General features: G+C 40.7%; 1 protein-coding gene across 6 annotated transcripts in view; it reads left to right on the forward strand.

The window, feature by feature from the left end:
* satb1b (SATB homeobox 1b) overlaps positions 1 to 18,864 on the forward strand; it is an 84,556-nt gene that overhangs the window by 44,614 nt on the left and 21,078 nt on the right. For 4 of the 6 annotated variants that reach the window (XM_008431192.3, XM_008431195.3, XM_008431190.3 and 1 more), the window contains 4 exons: positions 3,738 to 4,231; positions 5,565 to 5,777; positions 10,538 to 10,660; positions 12,116 to 12,271. In XM_008431192.3, coding sequence (XP_008429414.1) covers positions 3,738 to 4,231; positions 5,565 to 5,777; positions 10,538 to 10,660; positions 12,116 to 12,271 — 986 coding nt within the window. The remainder of the gene's footprint in view (positions 1 to 3,737; positions 4,232 to 5,564; positions 5,778 to 10,537; positions 10,661 to 12,115; positions 12,272 to 18,864) is intronic. The other 2 variants (XM_081616981.1, XM_008431194.3) reach the window with 1 other exon arrangement.

An 18,864-nucleotide genomic window follows, 5' to 3' on the forward strand; every position in this document is an offset into this window, starting at 1 on the left:
TCACCTCTATGCTTTCACTTTTGTTGGTCAATCAGTTAAAAATCGTTTGAAATATGTTGAGACTCATGGCAGAACAATGAAAAATTAGGCATTTAATTTACCCATTCTCACAATTTATGACTGCAAAGTAATATCAGCCAAACACATTACACACAGCAAGTTTACAAACAATCTGTGTTGCTTGAATCACATTGTCGTCAGAGAATGATTTGGATTATGTCACTTTAAGAGCAAATTCCCTCTGATTGGTCAGATGAAGAATTAAAAATGGTGGTTGTTCCGTTAATGGGTTTATTTACCCTGGAGCCAGATGTGCTGAAGAATCAAATTTATATTCTATACATTTCTTATTAATTTGGCAGCTATGTTGGATTTTCAGGCAAGAAAAATTTTACTTTTGGGAATAATCAGGACTCAAGATTTTGTTTGCTAAAGCGTCGATCTCATGCAGATTTGCCACAGGGAAAAAAAAAGCCTAAAAGAATCAGCTGTTCCACTTATTAATGGAGGGTTTTTGTTTCTATTTGAATTTATTGTTAGAAAGCACAAACCTTTGAAGCAGGAAAGAAGAAAACTCAAATCTTCTCATAATAAACGCACAAGTTGCATGATTTTTAGGAGAAACCCTGAACATGTAGTCACCTTTCCACTCAAATAATGATCTAAACTCTGCGTAATCGTGACAACTCATAAAAACGGTCGCGTATAAAGTCCTTCAGCCAGGAACTTTACGCTGCGATAAGAAAACCAACCACATTGGTGCACATTTGCAGTGTTAACATCTCAAGATGTGCAGTCAGACACAAACTCTAGCACCCACATGTCATGTTAACCAAATGTCAGATAAAACCCCAGCACATATATGTCAGTAGTCCACCACAGTCTTGTGGCAGAGTCCATCTAATTGGGTTGATCTATGGCAACATGTGGAGAGAAATCTGCTGGAAAAACGCAGCTAAACTGAGAATTGAAGTTATTTATCTGTGCTTCGGTTAAAGTTCCTGGTTATTGAGTAAAGTTCCCGATCCCTAGGAAAGCCAACGTAAAAGTGAGAGTTGGGTCAATCCCTTTTTCATTCACTCTGTCAAACACACACACACACACACACACACACACATGCTCTCTCCCTCAGCTCACATCCCATTCCCATTGTGCGTTTAATCCGGGGCTCTTTTGTGGCAGGATTCCACATGAGGACTCCCGCTTCTGCGGCAGCCGTTTTTTTTTTTTCCTCCCAGGGCCTGCCATGCTCTTCTGTCACCCCTTCTCTTTTCAATTTGCATGGAAATACCTCCATGTGCCTCTGTTTGTGTGTTGTGAGCATGCCCCCCAGCAGTCTGCATGTGCAAGCATATGCACACACACACATTCATATAGGAGTGAATAGGCATGTCATACCATCAGAGCCAAGGAATGCCAGGGATTATGAGAAAAGATGTGATTATTACCAACCTTTTTTTGTTGTTTTGTTCTTGTTTTATCCTCGCCACCCCTCCACTCAACACCATTTGTTAAAAAAAGGCTCAATAGACCTGTCTTGGACGGTGGTTTCCTGCATCCTGACAGTTATAGAGCAAGCACCTCATAGACACGATTATCAATATTTTTTTGGAAAACGCCCATGCAGATAATCTTCCATCTGCTGAAACATTTTGCTCTATCAAAAGGGGGGGGGGAACCCAAATCTTTAACATTAATCCCATATGATGTGGAGGCCGCAGCCCACTTCCGAGTAGTTAGCATCGCCGCGCGGATGAATCCTTGAATGCTTCCCCCTCACTCGTTCGGCACAGAAGATGGAAAAAAAAAAATCCTCTGCAACCTAAAAACTATTCCAGCTGCTTATTCACTTCTCTGTGGGTAGCACTTTGAATGTTAAATCATTGTTTTCATCCTCTTAGCACATCATTTAAACAAGTCTTAAAATATTCCCCAGCAGCCATTATGGACTTAAAGATTCCCGAAAGAAGAGACACCACAGAAATCTCCGAAAATGCCTTCAAATGACAACAAAAACATTTAATTTCGGTTCACTTAAACTCTGGAAGGTGAAGAACATTAAAACGAGGTGGTTTCTACATGCACTGATGTTTATTCTGTCTCTGTTTTTCACATTTATATTTACACCATCCATCCCTAAAATTGTCACATTGGCCAGCGTGTGTTCCTTATTTTAGAATTAAGCATGCATTTACACACCAACATAAATCCCAGCCAGACACACACATGCACCACTGTCTGTGTGCAATCTCTCTCTCTTTTTTTTTTTTTTTTCCACGAGGCCAAACACATTCTGAACTTAATTCTGAAGGCATGAGACACACAGGTCAAACACAATGAGGCTCTTTTATCAGCAGTTACATCTTCTTCTTTTTAAGCCGGATAACCAGCTGTGGCACATCCACTCGTCGATGAAGAGCCCTCTGAAGGGGAAAAAAAAACAAAAAACACAGACTTACAGTATCTTTTTGTTGGTATTTTAGTTTTAATAATTTCCTTTTCAAAGCTCCTGATTGTATTGCCTCCCCATAAAGAGCAAAACCAAGAATGTTAACAATCAGCCAAGCTTTGATCCCAGGCAATAATTTGATCCGGCGCAGACCAGGTCTGGTTTGTTTCCCCGGATTAGAATCTGTGGTTATGGTTAGAGATGTAATAATCCGGATTTTACAGACTGATACAGATTTTTGCTTCTTTTAAAAGTTTGACCTGCTGATTCTCTTAAAAAAAAAAAAAACATAAAACTAGTTTGTTTAAGCTTTTTTTCCCCTGTCATGCTTACAAATAAACACAAAATAATTATATGAATCGTTTTGAATTGATTGTTGAAATAATCGTCAACTAATTTAGTAATCGATTAATTGTTAAATGGGATATGCACTGTAAAAAAAGGCCTTTTGCTGAAAGAACATCTAGTTCAAAGCAAAAATCTACACATTTTGCAATTATATTAAAAAAAAGCTTTTGTAAAAATGTTCTAAACAAAACTCCTCAGGTAGCCTGGTTCAAATTCTGTGAAGATAAAATATCTCCTGAAAAAATCTCCCTATCCAGTTATTAATTAGTTAATCTAAAGAATAGATCTACACTGCATTGATGAGTCGAGCAGAAGGGGCTGAGCTTCTACATGTTGACGTTAGAAATATTATTTTAGCTCTTTTGCACCAAAAGAATTAAATGTTGCTGCATTTTAGGCAAGAAAATGTTCATTTTCTTACTTGAAAAAGGAATTAAATTGTTCATTTTCATCTTTCAATGTATTTCTAATATTTTATAAAAAGACTTAATGGTTAAATCAACAGAATGTGCCGGTTTGATAGAATAATCATAATTGATAGAATAATCATATACTGATATAATGGTTATTTGCAACCCTACACAGAATAAGATAAAACTGACAAACTTTTCAGCTGCTTTTAAGTCAGTAATTTCTTAATATTGATGAAAACATTAAAAAGTTATGCTAGATATGTAGTGCTGTCAATTGATCAAGAGATTTAATCAAATTAATCACACTGGCGCTGTGATTAATCATGATTAATCACTACGCTTTATATAAATAAGAACATTGTTCATATTTACATGTCAGGAATGGCGTTTTGGGTTTTTAATCCAATTAATCAATCAGTCGTCAGAATAATTGATTAATCATCAGAATAATCGATTACTAAAAAGTCCTTAATTGCAGCCGTAATGATGAGTTTGGCTTGTGTTTTCTATTTCCCTTCTTTCTCCAGCGGAGATGGACAGCCTATCGGATCTCTCCCCTCCCGGCTCCAACCACAACCACAACCACCTGGGTTTCTCCCAGCAGCAGCCCATCCCTGGCAGCACCGCAGAGCAGACGCCATCTTCACCGGTGCCACCGCTGCCGCACGCTCCCCCGCACGGCGGCCAAACGGGCGGCCGGCAGCCGCAGCTCCCTGGCCTGCACCATCCGGGGTTGGTGTCCACGCCCATCAGCCCCCAGCTGGTGAACCAGCAGCTCGTGATGGCGCAGATCCTCAACCAGCAGTACGCGGTGAACCGGCTGCTGGCGCAGCAGTCGTTGTCGCAGCAGTACCTCAACCACCCACCTGTGAACCGCAACTCCCACACCAAGCCCATGGAGCCTCAGGTGGGCTCCAACACGGAGGTTTCCTCTGAGATCTACCAGTGGGTGAGGGACGAGCTGAAGCGGGCCGGCATCTCGCAGGCCGTCTTTGCCCGGGTGGCCTTCAACAGAACCCAGGTGAGGACAAAACCCAGAATTTACTAGATTATCACGCGAGTCGGTCTGTTTTCTATGCGTCCTGTTGGTTACTTTTGTGAGGAATTTAGGTTCAACTTTTACAGTTTTCCTTTTGTTTTCATTAGGGCTGAAATGATTAATCCGATTAATCGTGTTTGATCAGTTATTGAAATATTTTAGTAATCGATAAATTGTTATCTGGAGTAAAACCTCTAAAACACAGAAGCAGAACCACCAAATGATTTCAACTTCATAAACACAGTTCAACAACTTCAGTCTCCTGACATTAGTGACTTAATTTAATGGCAACTTTAGAAAATTATCATCCGTCTTGCCTTGACTTGTGCTCAGTTTCTCCTCCTGGCAATAATCTGCTGTTGATAATACATCATCCAAACTATTCCTTCAATTTGTCTTTGCTTTGAAGGTGTTGCATATAACGGGGAGCATTAAGTCGACTGATAACGATCAAGCTGAACTTACAGCGCTCACTTTAAAAAGTCACATGGGAGAGTAAGACAGTGGTGTTTTTGTGCAGTTCAGGAAGCTTCCTCTCAGTCTTATCTGTGTCTGATATGAGGAATTAGCCAGATAGTGCGCCTGTGGAGGATAATTTATTAGGTTTGTGGTTTTCCAAAAAAAAAAAAAAACGCAGAGAAAAAGGAGGAGGTTGTAGGTTGTGTTGCATCAGACTAGAGGGGGTTTTGTAACAGAAAGGAAACCGATTGGCTAGTCTGGATCAATGCATTCGCACTAAAATATTGAAAACATGAGGCGTGTCTCGTCTGATTTTTTTTTTTTATTTAGCTGTTAGACATCTCTGGTTAATCCAAGAGGACTTAAATGCTCAAAAAAAAAAAACACAAGTATGTTTCCCCATCACCTTGTTTTATTACCAAATCACACCTATTGATGGTGAGAGAAGCACAGCGTCGGTTTGCACAGTGTGTGGCCAGGAGCTGATGAAAAGGCCCAATCACACATCACCGATAATGGAGTCATCGCTGTCTCATAATGATGGAATTGAGCACTATTGAAAAGTAAACAGAGGATACACTGATTGCCCGCTGAACAAGGCGAATAGCTGAGCTCTTATCAAAGGCAACCTGAAAAAAAAAAACGTGCAAAATTACACGTATTATGCACACGAGTTCCAGTGAAGTGTTTTTGAGGTGCGTAAATGGACAGACGAAGCTGAAAAGTAATCGAGGTTTTCTTTGATATGAATAAAAACTGGTGTCTGCAGAAAAAAGCTACTTTGCTGTTTCTCTTAAGAATAAAAAACATACATTTTTAACCGTGGGGGTTTTTGTTATTTTAAATTTTTTTTCAGGGCTTGCTGTCTGAGATCCTGCGTAAGGAAGAAGACCCCAAGACGGCGTCCCAGTCGCTGCTGGTCAACCTGCGCGCCATGCAGAACTTCCTGCAGCTTCCGGAGGCCGAGCGCGACCGCATCTATCAGGAGGAGAGGGAGCGGAGCCTCACGGCCGCGTCCGTCATGGGCTCCACCCCCCTCATCAGCACGCCGACCAGCCGGCCCGTTCAGGTACCGGACTCTGTCCTGCTGGCTTCCCCACTGTCACTCAGTGCTTCTCGAATCATCACACTTTTCTTTTCTAATAAAAATCACAGCCAGAGTTGGATAGTAACTAGTTACATTTACTCAATTACATTTATTTGAGTAGCTTTTTTGAAAAAAATACTTTTACTACCCTGTACTTTTTACTTCTACTTGTGTTGAATGTTATTATGAAGTATCTCTACTCGAGTTAAATCCTCCAGACAGACACACACACCCGCGGTTTTTGTTAAAGTTTCATACGTTTTTTTATTGAAAGAACCTGATTTGGAAAAATTTTCTTTTGCCTGATTTTGTTATTTTTTTGCTACTCAAATTATTTATTTTCATTTTCGTCCTTAAAATACCAAAATTTTCACTTAAATTTATATTTTAATCCGTCTGATGATGATTTCTTCATTTACTAGAGTTGACTTTTTACCAAATACAGAAAATTTTCCGGTGACTGTGGTGTTTGGACAGGAAATCGTAAACATAGCATTCCTTCAGAGTCTGGAAAAGTCAGTAAAGTTGGGAATTTTATTGATTATTGGAAGAAAAAATTGTTTCCAGAGTTGATTTTATGTCTGCCCAATAGGATTGGTTTAAAATTGTATCACGATATTTTGTGGTACTATTGTGTTAACGAGAAAAGTGATGATAAGAACTATTTACTTCTCCTTTTTAGGTAACTTTATGGCAATTATAGACCCACAAACATAAATACTCGTCTTGAGAAACAAACCCATTTGTAATGAGCTTCTTTAGGACACAAGTAGCTTAAATTAGTTAAGTAATTGAATCTGCATTTAATAATTGAACAAACAGTGGGGAACAATACGAGCAGTTTTAAGTATTTTGTTTTAAGTGTTTCTAAAACATTATTTATTGTGACAACGATAAATCATGATCAGAAATTTATCACAGTAAATGATACGCGATAAACGAGATGATAAATGCCCGCCCATAATGTCCAACCATAAATTCACAGTGAATTTTTTTAATCTACACATTAAAAGGTGGTCAAAAAAAAGAAAAGAATTGACATGAAAGATCTTTGGGATTCCTTTTCTATCAATGCTTCAGCGGCTTTGTCAGCTAATGTTTGTAGCTGTGGAGATGTGAGCAGAGGAAGCTGCCAGAAAAAGGCCAGCATGTAAAACAAAGGCCAGATGTTGGCCCGGAGGGAAGCTGCAGCAGTAAGCCTCTGCACGTTAACTACGGATGAACAGTAAAACCTTCTTTGGCCAAATCCAAGTCAGGGAGGAGTTATTTTATATCAGAACATAAGAAAATTACTGTGATTGATAAAGTCGTGGAGTAACAAGTATAGTAGTAATATTAAGCTGAGAATTTTTGTATTTATTCCAACTCATAGAATGTTTTTCTGGTTTGTTTTGTTTAGTTAGACACTTAATACAATGATATGAAAAGCATGTAAGCATCTGCTATCTGTCCTATCTTTTTAAATCTAACTGATAGTTAATGACAGCGTTGGTTTAAATTGAGCCAACCTGGCTGTAAAACTGTGCAGACCTTTTAGTCCAGGTTCAGAGTAGATGGTCTACCGCTCCTGCCACCGTCCCCCTCCTCCACGCTCCACCCAAGATCGCATTATTTAAACCTTTAAGCTGTCTGTTTTGATATATTATTACTGTTTAATGTAGGCGTCTTCTTGCAGTCAGTGATGAGGAAAGGTATGCAGAGTTGTGGGGGGGCCGTTTGCTTTATTATCATAAACCAAATCCAGACATGTACGATGAACGTTCTCCCATAAATACTGGCGCATTAAGTGGTTATCCATTAGGCTGCACATTTTTATTGTACAAACACTGACTACTTTTGTGCTTATTAGCACACTCAGTTTTTCTTGCAAGTATGCATCCAGTTTCCACCCAGAGATGTTTTCTTAACATCGAACACTTGACTGAAACTTCAGATGACTCACTTTCCTTTACCTTCTTTCTGCATGCAAATCAGCTCCGCATCTTCCCCGCCCTCACCACTCAGGTGAAAATCAGGCACAAATGATGGAGGAAGTAAAAAAAAACCTGTGCTAATTTTGACCTTTTATCGTGCATTAGACGGCGCTTGCTAAGAAAAAAATTTGGTTTCCCTCAGTGATGACAAGCTCCGTGAAAGATCAAACATCGTTTAGTCGGTGCCTCTCTCCAAATCCCTGCATACCACAGCACAACTCTGTACCCTCTCTTAGAGCCAGTGTCCTTTATGAGAGACGTATGTGGCAACTTTCTACCACTTAAGAGCATTTGATGCGCGGTCAGCTGCTTCTGGGAGGTGGCGGGGGCAGACAAAGGCGTCCTCTGTCCTGTCTGCGAAGAATATTTGGCTTTTATTCAGGTGAAAGGGGGGAAAGTAAGAAGGACAAAGGCCCTTCCATCTCCAAAATCAAGCCCCCTCTCCTTTTAAGTGCTCTGCTTGGTAGTAAAGAGAGTAGGACTTTAGAGCAAAAGCACTCAAGCAGTTCACATTAATACACTGAGCAGCTGTCTGAATTCAGAGCAGTGCATCAGAGCCAAATAATGAATCTTTGCACAACAATTTATTGAAGTGAAAATGCAAAAAAAGTCTGCTGTAAAGTATTCTTATGATTGCACCTGAAGCGAAGGTTGAGATTTGAAACTGCTACTATTCACATCTGATACAGGAAATCGTTTGCTTATGTATCTAATCTAACAAAGCCTTTTCTGCGCACATGAAACCAGTTTCTAAAAACCAGAAGTAGCTCTGCAGAGTCATCAGTCGAGACAAAGACACTTTGAAACTTTGAACTAATTCTGTCCAGCTAATTAGGAGGAAATCAACTCATATCCTACAAAAAAAGTCTGTGAATAACTCAGGCGAAGCACCATTTAGGTCTGATCATTCATAACTTATAAATTTCCTGTTGGCGTGATCTTCCCTCCAAGAAAAGCTTCTAAACTTGTTCAGTTGTGCTTATTTGTTAAATAACTTTTAACAACTAAAAGTACACATTTACTTCATTTATTTTAGATGCTGTAGTTTTAAAGTCCATTAAATTCGCGATAAAAATAATTTATAAAAACCGATCCAGGGGAGTCATACCGTGAATATAAAGTATACCAATTATAACTGCTCTGCATATCATGATGCTGATTTTAGGTCATATCGCATTTCTTCCGTCTCCCAGCAACCAACACAGCCCAGCCTAGGCTAGGCAATTTGGAGGTGTGCCTCATTAAAGGGACTTTTTTTTTTGTCATTTTAAGATGTTTTTTGGGTAATATAGTTTTTTTATTCTGCTAATATTACAACTATTTTTATTGCAATTAAACAATGGATAAAGGTCCTGCTCAAAGCAGACATGATAAAAGCCACTTTTTGAAAATATTTTCAGAAAGTGAAAAGTGAGAGAGAAAAAAAAGAATAAAATGTAATTTAATCTGGTGTGAAGGGTATTTTATTATTATTTTTAAGTTATATCTCCCAGCCCTGGTTTGTAAAAACAGAGGTAGATCTGCAGTAAGAGTAAAGACAAAGACCAAAACAAGTTCAGAGTTTAAAGAAAACCGATTCGCATCCAACCAGAAACTCGACGAAAACACAAAAACAGCAACTTGGCTGTAAATCTGCAGTGTTAACAGTCAGGACAATGAATTAAAAAAAAACAAAAAAAGTTCAAAGCATCTGGTTTGTGATTCTTATTCAAACAGCTCTCAGAATACTGTTGACACATCAGCCCGATCGCTCCAGGGGTTGTATACTTCCCCCACGTGACTTCAGCGCTCAGACATTCATCATACAGAACCGCTCCTGCGCGAGGCAGTTCTCGCGCACGGCCGCAGACGCAGGTTCGCTCGCTCGCTCGCACCGCGCACCCTGGCCATCTGCCAGCCTCTCTCCGGTGGAGCAATGCGGTGTGAATTCACGCACATAAATCAGCCAAGGTGGCAATTGAGCCAGAGACAGAGGAGGCTTTTTATTGGCCTCATAAAAACAGATGCAGAGGTATGTTTCTCTCATGTGTGCTGACGCCTCGGCTCGGCTCCCCCACAGCCAGTCGCTGCACGTCCAGGCCTCGACAATTTGTTTGACACAGTATCGTCCCGCTCAGACTGACGAGCTCCGCGTCGAGCTGTCGTAAAAGAAGATAAAAGAGGCAGGGATGCCCAGACATTCCATCTCCACCACAAATTTCAGGATTCTGGGATTGTTGTTAACACATCAGGCTCGTATTAGGCAGCTAGACAAATACTTGAATATATATGTTTTTGATCCCAGCCTCTTATTTGGTAGGAGTTGTTCGCTGTTGGTGTTATTATAATTTATTTGAATGCCATTCACTTGCACTCATACCCAGCCCTGTGCATGTCTCCTTTCAAAAGCCTCGTATGGAATGATTCATATGCTAATGATTCTTGGGTAATGCTTTTATTAGGATGCTTGTTACCTTGTCAAAGGATTTTTGTCAAGATGCAACAAGCCGCTGATTAAAAATGATTTGATTTCACTTGACTTGCATTTGCTTTTTAATCACCAGCTCCACATAAGAATACTAACATTTCATACAACACATCAGAGTGGTTTTAAGCAAAGCAACAATCCAGCTCTCAGTGTGGGTGTAATCTACACTCCAATATGTGTGTGTGTGTGTGTGTGTGTGCGTGTGTGTGTGTTGCTGCAGACCGATTTCTTTTTATTATTTCACATGTGAGCCTGAACAAACATGGCCGTGTCTTTTTTCTTTTTGCTCTCTACATTTCCAGCCTCGGAGGGAAGACTGCAACAGCGTGAGGCCGGAGGACTGGAATCCCCGGATCCCAGTGGGAATTTCACCTGTGAGCATACAGCGTCACCCACTCACCCCGACAACTGCAACACTGCAAAATGTGAACACACAATTACACCCACGGTCAAAGCACACACACACACACACACACACACACACACACACACACACACACACACACACACATGCGCGCACACAACAGTTACTGAGCAAAAGTATTTAGAAACACCAGCAAATATATGGATATGTCAGAGTTTGATGGGGGTCACTCTCAGTTGTCACAGTGTTAATAGTTCCAAAATATCAGCAGAGCCTCATGTAAACTCACAATACGACACCATATCACACTCCAAATTGCAAAAACACAAAATCTTACCAAGATTGCAAATATCTCAACAAATTTGAAATAAAACCAAACTAACATACAAGTAACTTTTCAACAAGATATTTGAGCTGGCTTTAAGTCCTTTGTCTTTATATAAAAGTCCTATTTCTACTGACAGAATATTTTATAATATAGCAAGACATTTATCCCGTGTTATAAGTGAAATTATTGTCCAACAGGAAAAGTAGTTTTTCATCAAGGTCGAGGAATTAGTGACTTAAACCAAGCTCCTAATTCTTGCTGAAAAGTTACCTGTAAGTTAGTTTTCTTTTATTCAAGTGATATTTGCATTAGAATCTGGACTAAAGATATTTGGTAAGTTTTTATTTTTGCAGTGCATCCTTCACTCTACATCTGATGGACTTCATGCACTGCTCTACACATGTCAAATCAAATCGAATACAGTTTCCCGTCCCTTAAAGTTTTTTTTCTTTGCATTTTTTTTACGCTACAAACATAAACTTTTATATATTTTATTGGGATTTTATGTGATAGATTAACACCAAGTAGTGCACGGGTCAAACCCGAGGCTCGCAGGCCAAATCCAGCCCTCCATAATCATTTCTATGGCCCTCCAGACTTAATGAACTTTATGATAACACTGTGTTTATGTATTATTTTATCAAAGTGTATAGGACCAATTTACCTTACTGTTAATAATTAGAAGTACTAATTGAAAAAAGTTAGAATATTTTAGTTATTAGTTACTTCTATTGATGCATTCTGCTTACAGCCTTTGAGGAAATTCATGATCTTGAAACATGAAAATGATTTTGACATTCATGAAGTAGTGAAAAGATAATCATATTTGTGCATCAAGTGGTACAATGAAATGCATGAAGATAAAACCATGAAAAGTAAAGTATAAGCTTTGCTGTAAACATGCAGTAGAAGAAGATCTGATAAAAAATTAGCTTTTTGGGCCATATGCAAAGTAATATTAGAAAATAAGCAACATCACCAACGCACGACTTGGTGTTAGTTTATAACACATCTAAGATCAAGAGGCGTTACTTGTGAGATATTAATGGTCAGCATGTTTAACGTGCCATCAGTCTAGACAAATAGAGCTTTTAGGTCCATACATTTATATTTATCACCACAAAATAAAGTTTCCAGTTAAAAATTTTTAGACGTCTGCATCAGGTTTGCTTTACGTTTCTTGTTCAGGTAAAACCGTCGCCTCTGCCGAGCGAGTGGAACGGCAAGACCGAGAACTGCATCTTGAACATCACCTCCACCATCTACGACGAGATCCAGCAGGAGATGAAGCGGGCCAAAGTGTCCCAGGCCCTGTTCGCCAAGGTGGCTGCGTCCAAGAGCCAGGTACCCAGACACACGGGAACTGACGTGTTCGCCGTTTTATTTTCGGTGTTAATCGTGTTCAGAGCAATTACAGCAAAACCAGTAGCTGCCATTCCGTTACAGATTTGTGCAGAACTTTGTCGATGCTCCACTAATGTTGAAAAAAACCCACAATTATTCAGTTCTTGTGTTTCCTTTAAATAAGAAACGTGAATAAATTTTTTCATGTGATAAGTAATCCTCCTTCTACTTCCTGCCATCTGTTTTGTCATTTTCACCAGAAGTAGCATTAATTTGTTGCTCACATGAAAAAAGTGTTTTCATTACAGTTTTGCAAAATACACAAATTTTGATACAGCCGAAAAACCCTAAAGAATGGGCGTGTTTACGTGAATTTATTTTCAAAATTCCAATTTGCACAATTTTATATGATCAATGGAAACACAGATAATTATTTGACTTTATTTTACACTTAAAGTGTGTTAGCGAGTTTGCAGCCTGGCAAACAGCAGATGTGTTTCTAACTAAATAATCTTTATGTATCAGCACAAGTAGCAGTTTAACTCTTGGCAAACATTTCTTTATAAAACATCCATGATAAAAACTCACTCAGGTATTGAAATGTGTCACGTGAAGTTGGCTAGAAGTTTTAGGTGAAACGTGTTTGACTCCAGAGCACGGCAGCGGTGAGATATCATCATCATCATCATCACCATCATCATCATGTCTTCTTTATTGTGGGTTTGGAGTTCAGCGGTTGACGTTGTTTCAACACCAAACAAACCTGTTTATATTAGCTCGGCGCAGTAAGATGATGATGAGGGGCCCCTGTCAGCTTCTCACAAAGCTCGAACAATACGAGCCTGTGTGTGCTGGAAACAGAGAAACAGACGAGGAGAAAACACACCAGCAGTTTAACTCTTTATTAAAAGCAATTAAAGCTGCGGCACCCAGGACTTAGCGGTAATGTGTGTGTCGCAGGCAGAGCTGGAGAGATTTCCACAATTGTGCCTGATGAGGAGGACGGGTGGGGAAATAGATCACCAAGGGCGGAATAATCTCGGAATATCTGCAAAGGCTTTATGTTTTTTTTCTTGCTGATTAGGATGATTATAGCCCCAGATAGCTTTGTTTTACCAAATTGCAGTTTGATGCACAAACCACTGTTTTTGTTAAAGAGTTCAAAGACTCCTTGGAAGGATGGAGAAAGAGAAAAGGCAGTCGCAGTATTAACTCGCTCCTGTCTCCTTCTCCCCAAATTGACGGCTTGTCTGGGAACCGATTTCCACCGTGCCCTCCCCGCCTCCCCTCCCGTCTCTCCGTCTTGCCCCTCTGCCTCCGCCGTTCCCTCCGATTTCTGCCTCTTTTTCACGTTCCATTCATGGCAGGCGGGTGTGAATGTGAATTGAGCTGCAGATAAGAAGTGTGCTAATTATGCCTCTGAAAAGGGGCCTGTGAGAGCACTTATCTTTGGCTCCATCTCGTAATGGGCGCTTCCCGGGCAGCTGGTCTCCCCCCTTACCTCAGCAGCCGCCACAGCTCCCAGCAACCTTCAGACCAGTCGCTGCTCCAACCACAAACCTGCTCCCAAAGCTTACGCAGTGCTTCCACTGCACATTCCTAATAGGTCCCACATTTTTTGGTCATTTTTATCCACCCCATAGACGAGTTCAAGTCACATCTTGTTATGTTGGAGATGCACTGATCAGGATTTTCCTTGTTGATCCAGGTTTCCAATTTTTTAAAGTCCTGACTCGTCGATTCAGATTTTAAATTTTAAATAAAACACTCAAGGAAAATATTTATGTTGTACTTAAAATTGATTAATTTATTTTGAATTATGTTATTTTAATTTTCACATAAATCAACTTTTTTTTTTTAACGTTTCCTGTGTGGCAATAAGAATTATTGTCTGAGTGTCAAAGTGAGGCCCAACAGATTTACTTTCACAAGCAGAGGATTACTGCTTTCACCACGATGCTCCTCTTCTTAGGTATTTAAAACTTTATTAGGAATTTCTTTGGATTTATTTCAGATATAATGGACACAGAGATGAAAAAGAAAGGTGAAGAGAAAGGGAGAAAGGTTGGGAAAACATTTTAAAGGAAATGAGATGAGAGTAGAGGAAAGAAAGAATCGTAGAGAGAACACAAGTCTGCCTCTAAACCTGCAGAAAGAGAAAAAGCAAAACATGGAAACCACAACAACAAACAAAATATACATAATAATAATAATAATTAATAATGGTCTTAACAGGACGTTTGTATCAAGCTTTTCCTGGCTGATTCAGATTTTTGTTCATTTTTTAAGAGACTGACTTGTCGATTCTGATATTTAATGTTTAAACACTCGAGAAAAATGTTTATGCTGGAGGTTTTTTGAAATTTTCCGTTCTTGGTGAAATTATTATTATAAAATTTAACTAAGGATTTTCTATCTAATTTCTAGAGACAATTTCTTAGTGCACTTGAAATAAGATGAAACTAACTTACTAGTAAAATTTCTGTAAGATATAGGAGCTTCTTTTAAGGAAATAATTACTAAATATTGATACAAATATTAATTATTTCATTTATAAGATAGAAAAAATGTCTTGTTATAAGTGAAATAATTTGCCAGTGGAACTACTACTTTTTCATTCATTGTAAAGTTATTGACTTGAAACAAGCTGTGCTGAAAAGATACCTGTAAGTTAGTTTTGTTTTATTTCAAGTCTAAGATACTTGGACTAGAAACTAGATCAAAAAATGCTCGCTTGTGTTTTTACAGTGTGCCGCAGAGTTAACGGTGTCTGAAATAAAAATGTTTCGTTATACAAAAGAGGTAGAACAGAATCCACCTTCCATTCATGCACAAAAAAACATGATTTTCTCAGTAACTCATATCAGGGAAGGCAAAACAAGTAAGTAATTAGCACCGACTCTGTGTCTGTTTAACCCTGCTACACACTGCTGCCAACTCATCTCTCCTTGCTCACTTGAAAAGAGGTGTTAGTGGTAAAATCACCGCTCCTTCTGATTGGAGGATTTTGTTTCTCCCCCCCCCATTATGTGCGATATCAACGACGCCATCTTTATTGCTTTTTTTTGGTTCGTATGAAGCCAGTTGTCTTCATTTACATTTCGCTGAGGTCAAGAGATGTTTGCAGGGAAAATATAACCCGAATGAAAGGCTCCTGCTAGCAGCGAGCATCGGGGTTGGTGATGGAGATGGAGGATGGGCTCGACTGGCAGTGTGCCCATATGGGGTCCAGGGAAATAATCGTTGGGGGAGGGTGACGGAGAGGCCTCATCGCCGAAGCTGGCACCGTCCTGTCAGTTCAGGCTCAGCTTTAGGAGGGTGGGGGTGTTTCAGAACAGAAAATCAGCTGACCAGCGCGTCAGTCCCATGTGTGCTGGGTGGGCGTTTCCCAGCAGCGGTATGTTTAGAAGAAGCGCCTGATTTATTCACAGACAAGTATTTGATAGAAACCAGAAGGAAACGCAGTCCGTTTTTTCATCCTGTGGCTCTGAAGATGGAGGAGTAGTAAACATTTACCTGATTGGTGCACGCTCTGCTCCACTGAGTGTGTGTATAGATCTGTGTGTGTGCTTCTCCGCCGTCAGATATAGGTTTCTGTGCAGGCAGATTGAATGTGTGTGTTGTATGAGTGTGTTTGGGAGGTATCTGGAACACAGCCATTCTGTTCTCTCTTAGGGCTCGTAACCACAGCAGGCCTCTGCCAGACCCTAACAGCCCCCTCCTCCTCCTCCTCTTCCTCCTCTCTCACGTATTCAGTGTTGCATTTCAATCACTCTTTTACTGCCACATATTCAGACGCAACTATAGAGCTGTGAATCTAACCTGAGCCGTGTTACTTTATCTGATTAAAGGTTGCGACTCGCACCCAGTCAATCTGGGAAAACGAGGAGAGACGCCGCAGTGACAGGAAATCAGAATCTGAATTAATCAATTTTCGTTGAGCTCCACGAGTCGTCCGAATCGGAGACAATGATCCAGTGATGGCACAGACACATTTCATTTAAAAAAGGACGTTGTTGTGCAAAATTCACGTTTTCCATGTATTTGTACTTCCATTTTGGTTTCTCCTGCTTCTAAAAACAACCCAAGCGCTTAAAGTCGTTTTTTGGTAATAAGTTAATGGTTTTTGGTGTCTGAAAAATGAGCCGTTTCAAAAACCTTCGGAATGTAACATCGCCTAGAAGCCCCGCAAAGCTAGCCTGTTTCCTAGCAACCCCAGCAAAGCTCTGACCATTACCTAGCAACCCCAGCAAAGTGCTAGCGAGTTTAGTCGTTATGCAATGGCTGTTGGAACAGACAAGTGTTTTGTGGTCGACTTACTATCCAGAAACCACTTCATGCATTCTTGTTGGTTGTGCAGGAGGCTGTACTTGTGCTTTTCAAAGATGTACAGATATATTTGAGCATCTGTTTACAGCCATTTTCACATGCCAGTGTGACGTTGAGTTGGGGGGGGCATGGCCAGCAGCGACTTATTTGGATTTAAAGGATTTTAACCTGTTCAGGGAAGCATAATAAGTCTGTAAAGATGCTAGCTATGATTTGATTTCTGAACTATTTTTGTTTATTTTCTTGGTGAAATGTCTGAAATACATTTCATCGATTCAAATTATTACCTGATGCAGGAAAGGTGAAAGAGTTTTTCAGTATGCTAACAGGGGACCGGTTAGCCTGGCAGCTAATGTTTAGCTAAGCGATGGGAGGTTAGCTGCAGGGCGGTGTGGAGCGGTTCGGGGGGTTGGAGGGGCAGGAAGGGGGGCATTCCTTTGACTTGACTTTCGTGTCAAAACATTCCCGACACTTCCTGAGAGGAATCATGCGGTGGGTGGAATCAGAGCCCCCGCTGTCGCGAAACAAGCACCCTGGGAGCCCGGCGCACCGCGGGGCTCAAAGCCCTCCGACGACTCAATGACCAGAAGAGCGCAGATCGTCTTCAGCGCCACCAACGCCCTCCTTTTCCCATCATCATCATCCTCTCTCCGTTTCTCTCCCTCACTCACTCACTCTCCCCTGGAAGAGGCTACGCTAATTAGCCAGGCTCTAATGAGACAGAATGGCACTGATCTGGTCCGCCGCTGCGCCACCGGAGGAGGGAGGTGGGCTGAGCAGGGGGGCTGATGCAGTGGGGGGGCGGAGGGTGGGAGAGGAGAGAGAGAGAGAAAAAGAGAGAGAGAGAAGAGCGCGAGGAGAGGAGGGAGGTTGGTGTGTGCCATCTGTCACCCTGCACCCGCCTGGCACGGCGGTCCCTGGAGTCGTGGACGACGGAGGGGGGTTTGGGTGATGGCAGAGGGGGTGAGTGAGTGCCATGTTGGTCTTGAGATGCGGAGGTGGGTGGGTGGCGGGGGGGTTGGGGGCAGGTGGTGACACTGATAAAAGGAGGAAGGGAACTGGACGGAAAAACTGTGGAAGCTTGTCAGAAGTTACGGGAAGAGTCTGCGGCGTTGTCGTCATTGTTTTGGAAGTTTTCCCTAAACGGTTTTCCTAATTTTACTTATTTTTATTTATTTTTTTACCACAGCACAACCCATGCATGGACACACACATGCACACATTGCATGCATCACTCCGCTGCATCCAGTGGCGGCTTAACAAGCGAGGCAGATGGCTGACCTTTCTCAGTGTCTGTTTCTAGACTGTGGCTGCTCAGATGTTAGTCTGTTACTGAGAAGCCACTTTAAATCACGACTGGAGTCGGAAAAATGCACTGAAATGCAATCATCACTCCAAAATCAAAATGTACGGGGAAGTAGAAAGTCTGAATTTACATTTATTTCATTTAAAGAGGCAGCTGAAAACTTTATTGAAGATGAATGAAATTAAAACAATTCATCAGCCTTAACCCTAAACACTCACGGCACGTCACAGTGATTTACAGCTTAATATAGCAATTTATCCAAATATTAATGAAAAAGCAAATGATGAAGTCAGTGAGCTGCTTTTAGGATGCAGACCTGGGGCTTGAGAAGAGCTTGTCAGTTTTTCTTGAAGGTGAAGCCACTTTCTTTATGACTTAAGGGAAGACATCATGCGGTGCTCTGCATTCAAGGGGATTTTGTTGCACAACAACAAAAATTTTAGCAGTGCTGGCATCCCGTACAATCAGTGGTCTAGGAAATATGCCATTACGTTTCAATCGTGCAGAGGTTGTGTGCGTGAAGCAGGTTTGTCTGGGTTTTCCTTGCTACCACCGTCGGTTTTATAGCTGCACGAAATCCGAAAAACATGCGCTATGTTCGCAATAAATAAAGAAATGCTTAAGTCTGCAGTTAATGTCTGTTTGTGTTTGTTTTTTTCGCGATTACAGACCCCGGCTAGTGAGTAGCATGGTGTTTATATAATTATCTAATGCAACACAAGCAGTTCTTTAGAAAATAAATATTCCACGCCAGGATGTTGCGAGGAAACGTTTGTGATTTATCTCGCAACCCAAGTCTTCTCTGATGTATGTGGAGTAGAGATGCACCGATATGAAATCTGGGTCAAAATCCAGATCCGATATTAATATTGGCTATCTGATATCAAATATTGTCAATATTGGACGTCGACGATATTATATATATTTCTTGACTGTTTCACCAGCTTTGAATAAAATT

The sequence above is a fragment of the Poecilia reticulata genome, chromosome 16, assembly GCF_904066995.2.
Source record: "Poecilia reticulata chromosome 16, P_reticulata-male-v2, whole genome shotgun sequence".
Lineage (NCBI taxonomy): Eukaryota > Metazoa > Chordata > Actinopteri > Cyprinodontiformes > Poeciliidae > Poecilia > Poecilia reticulata.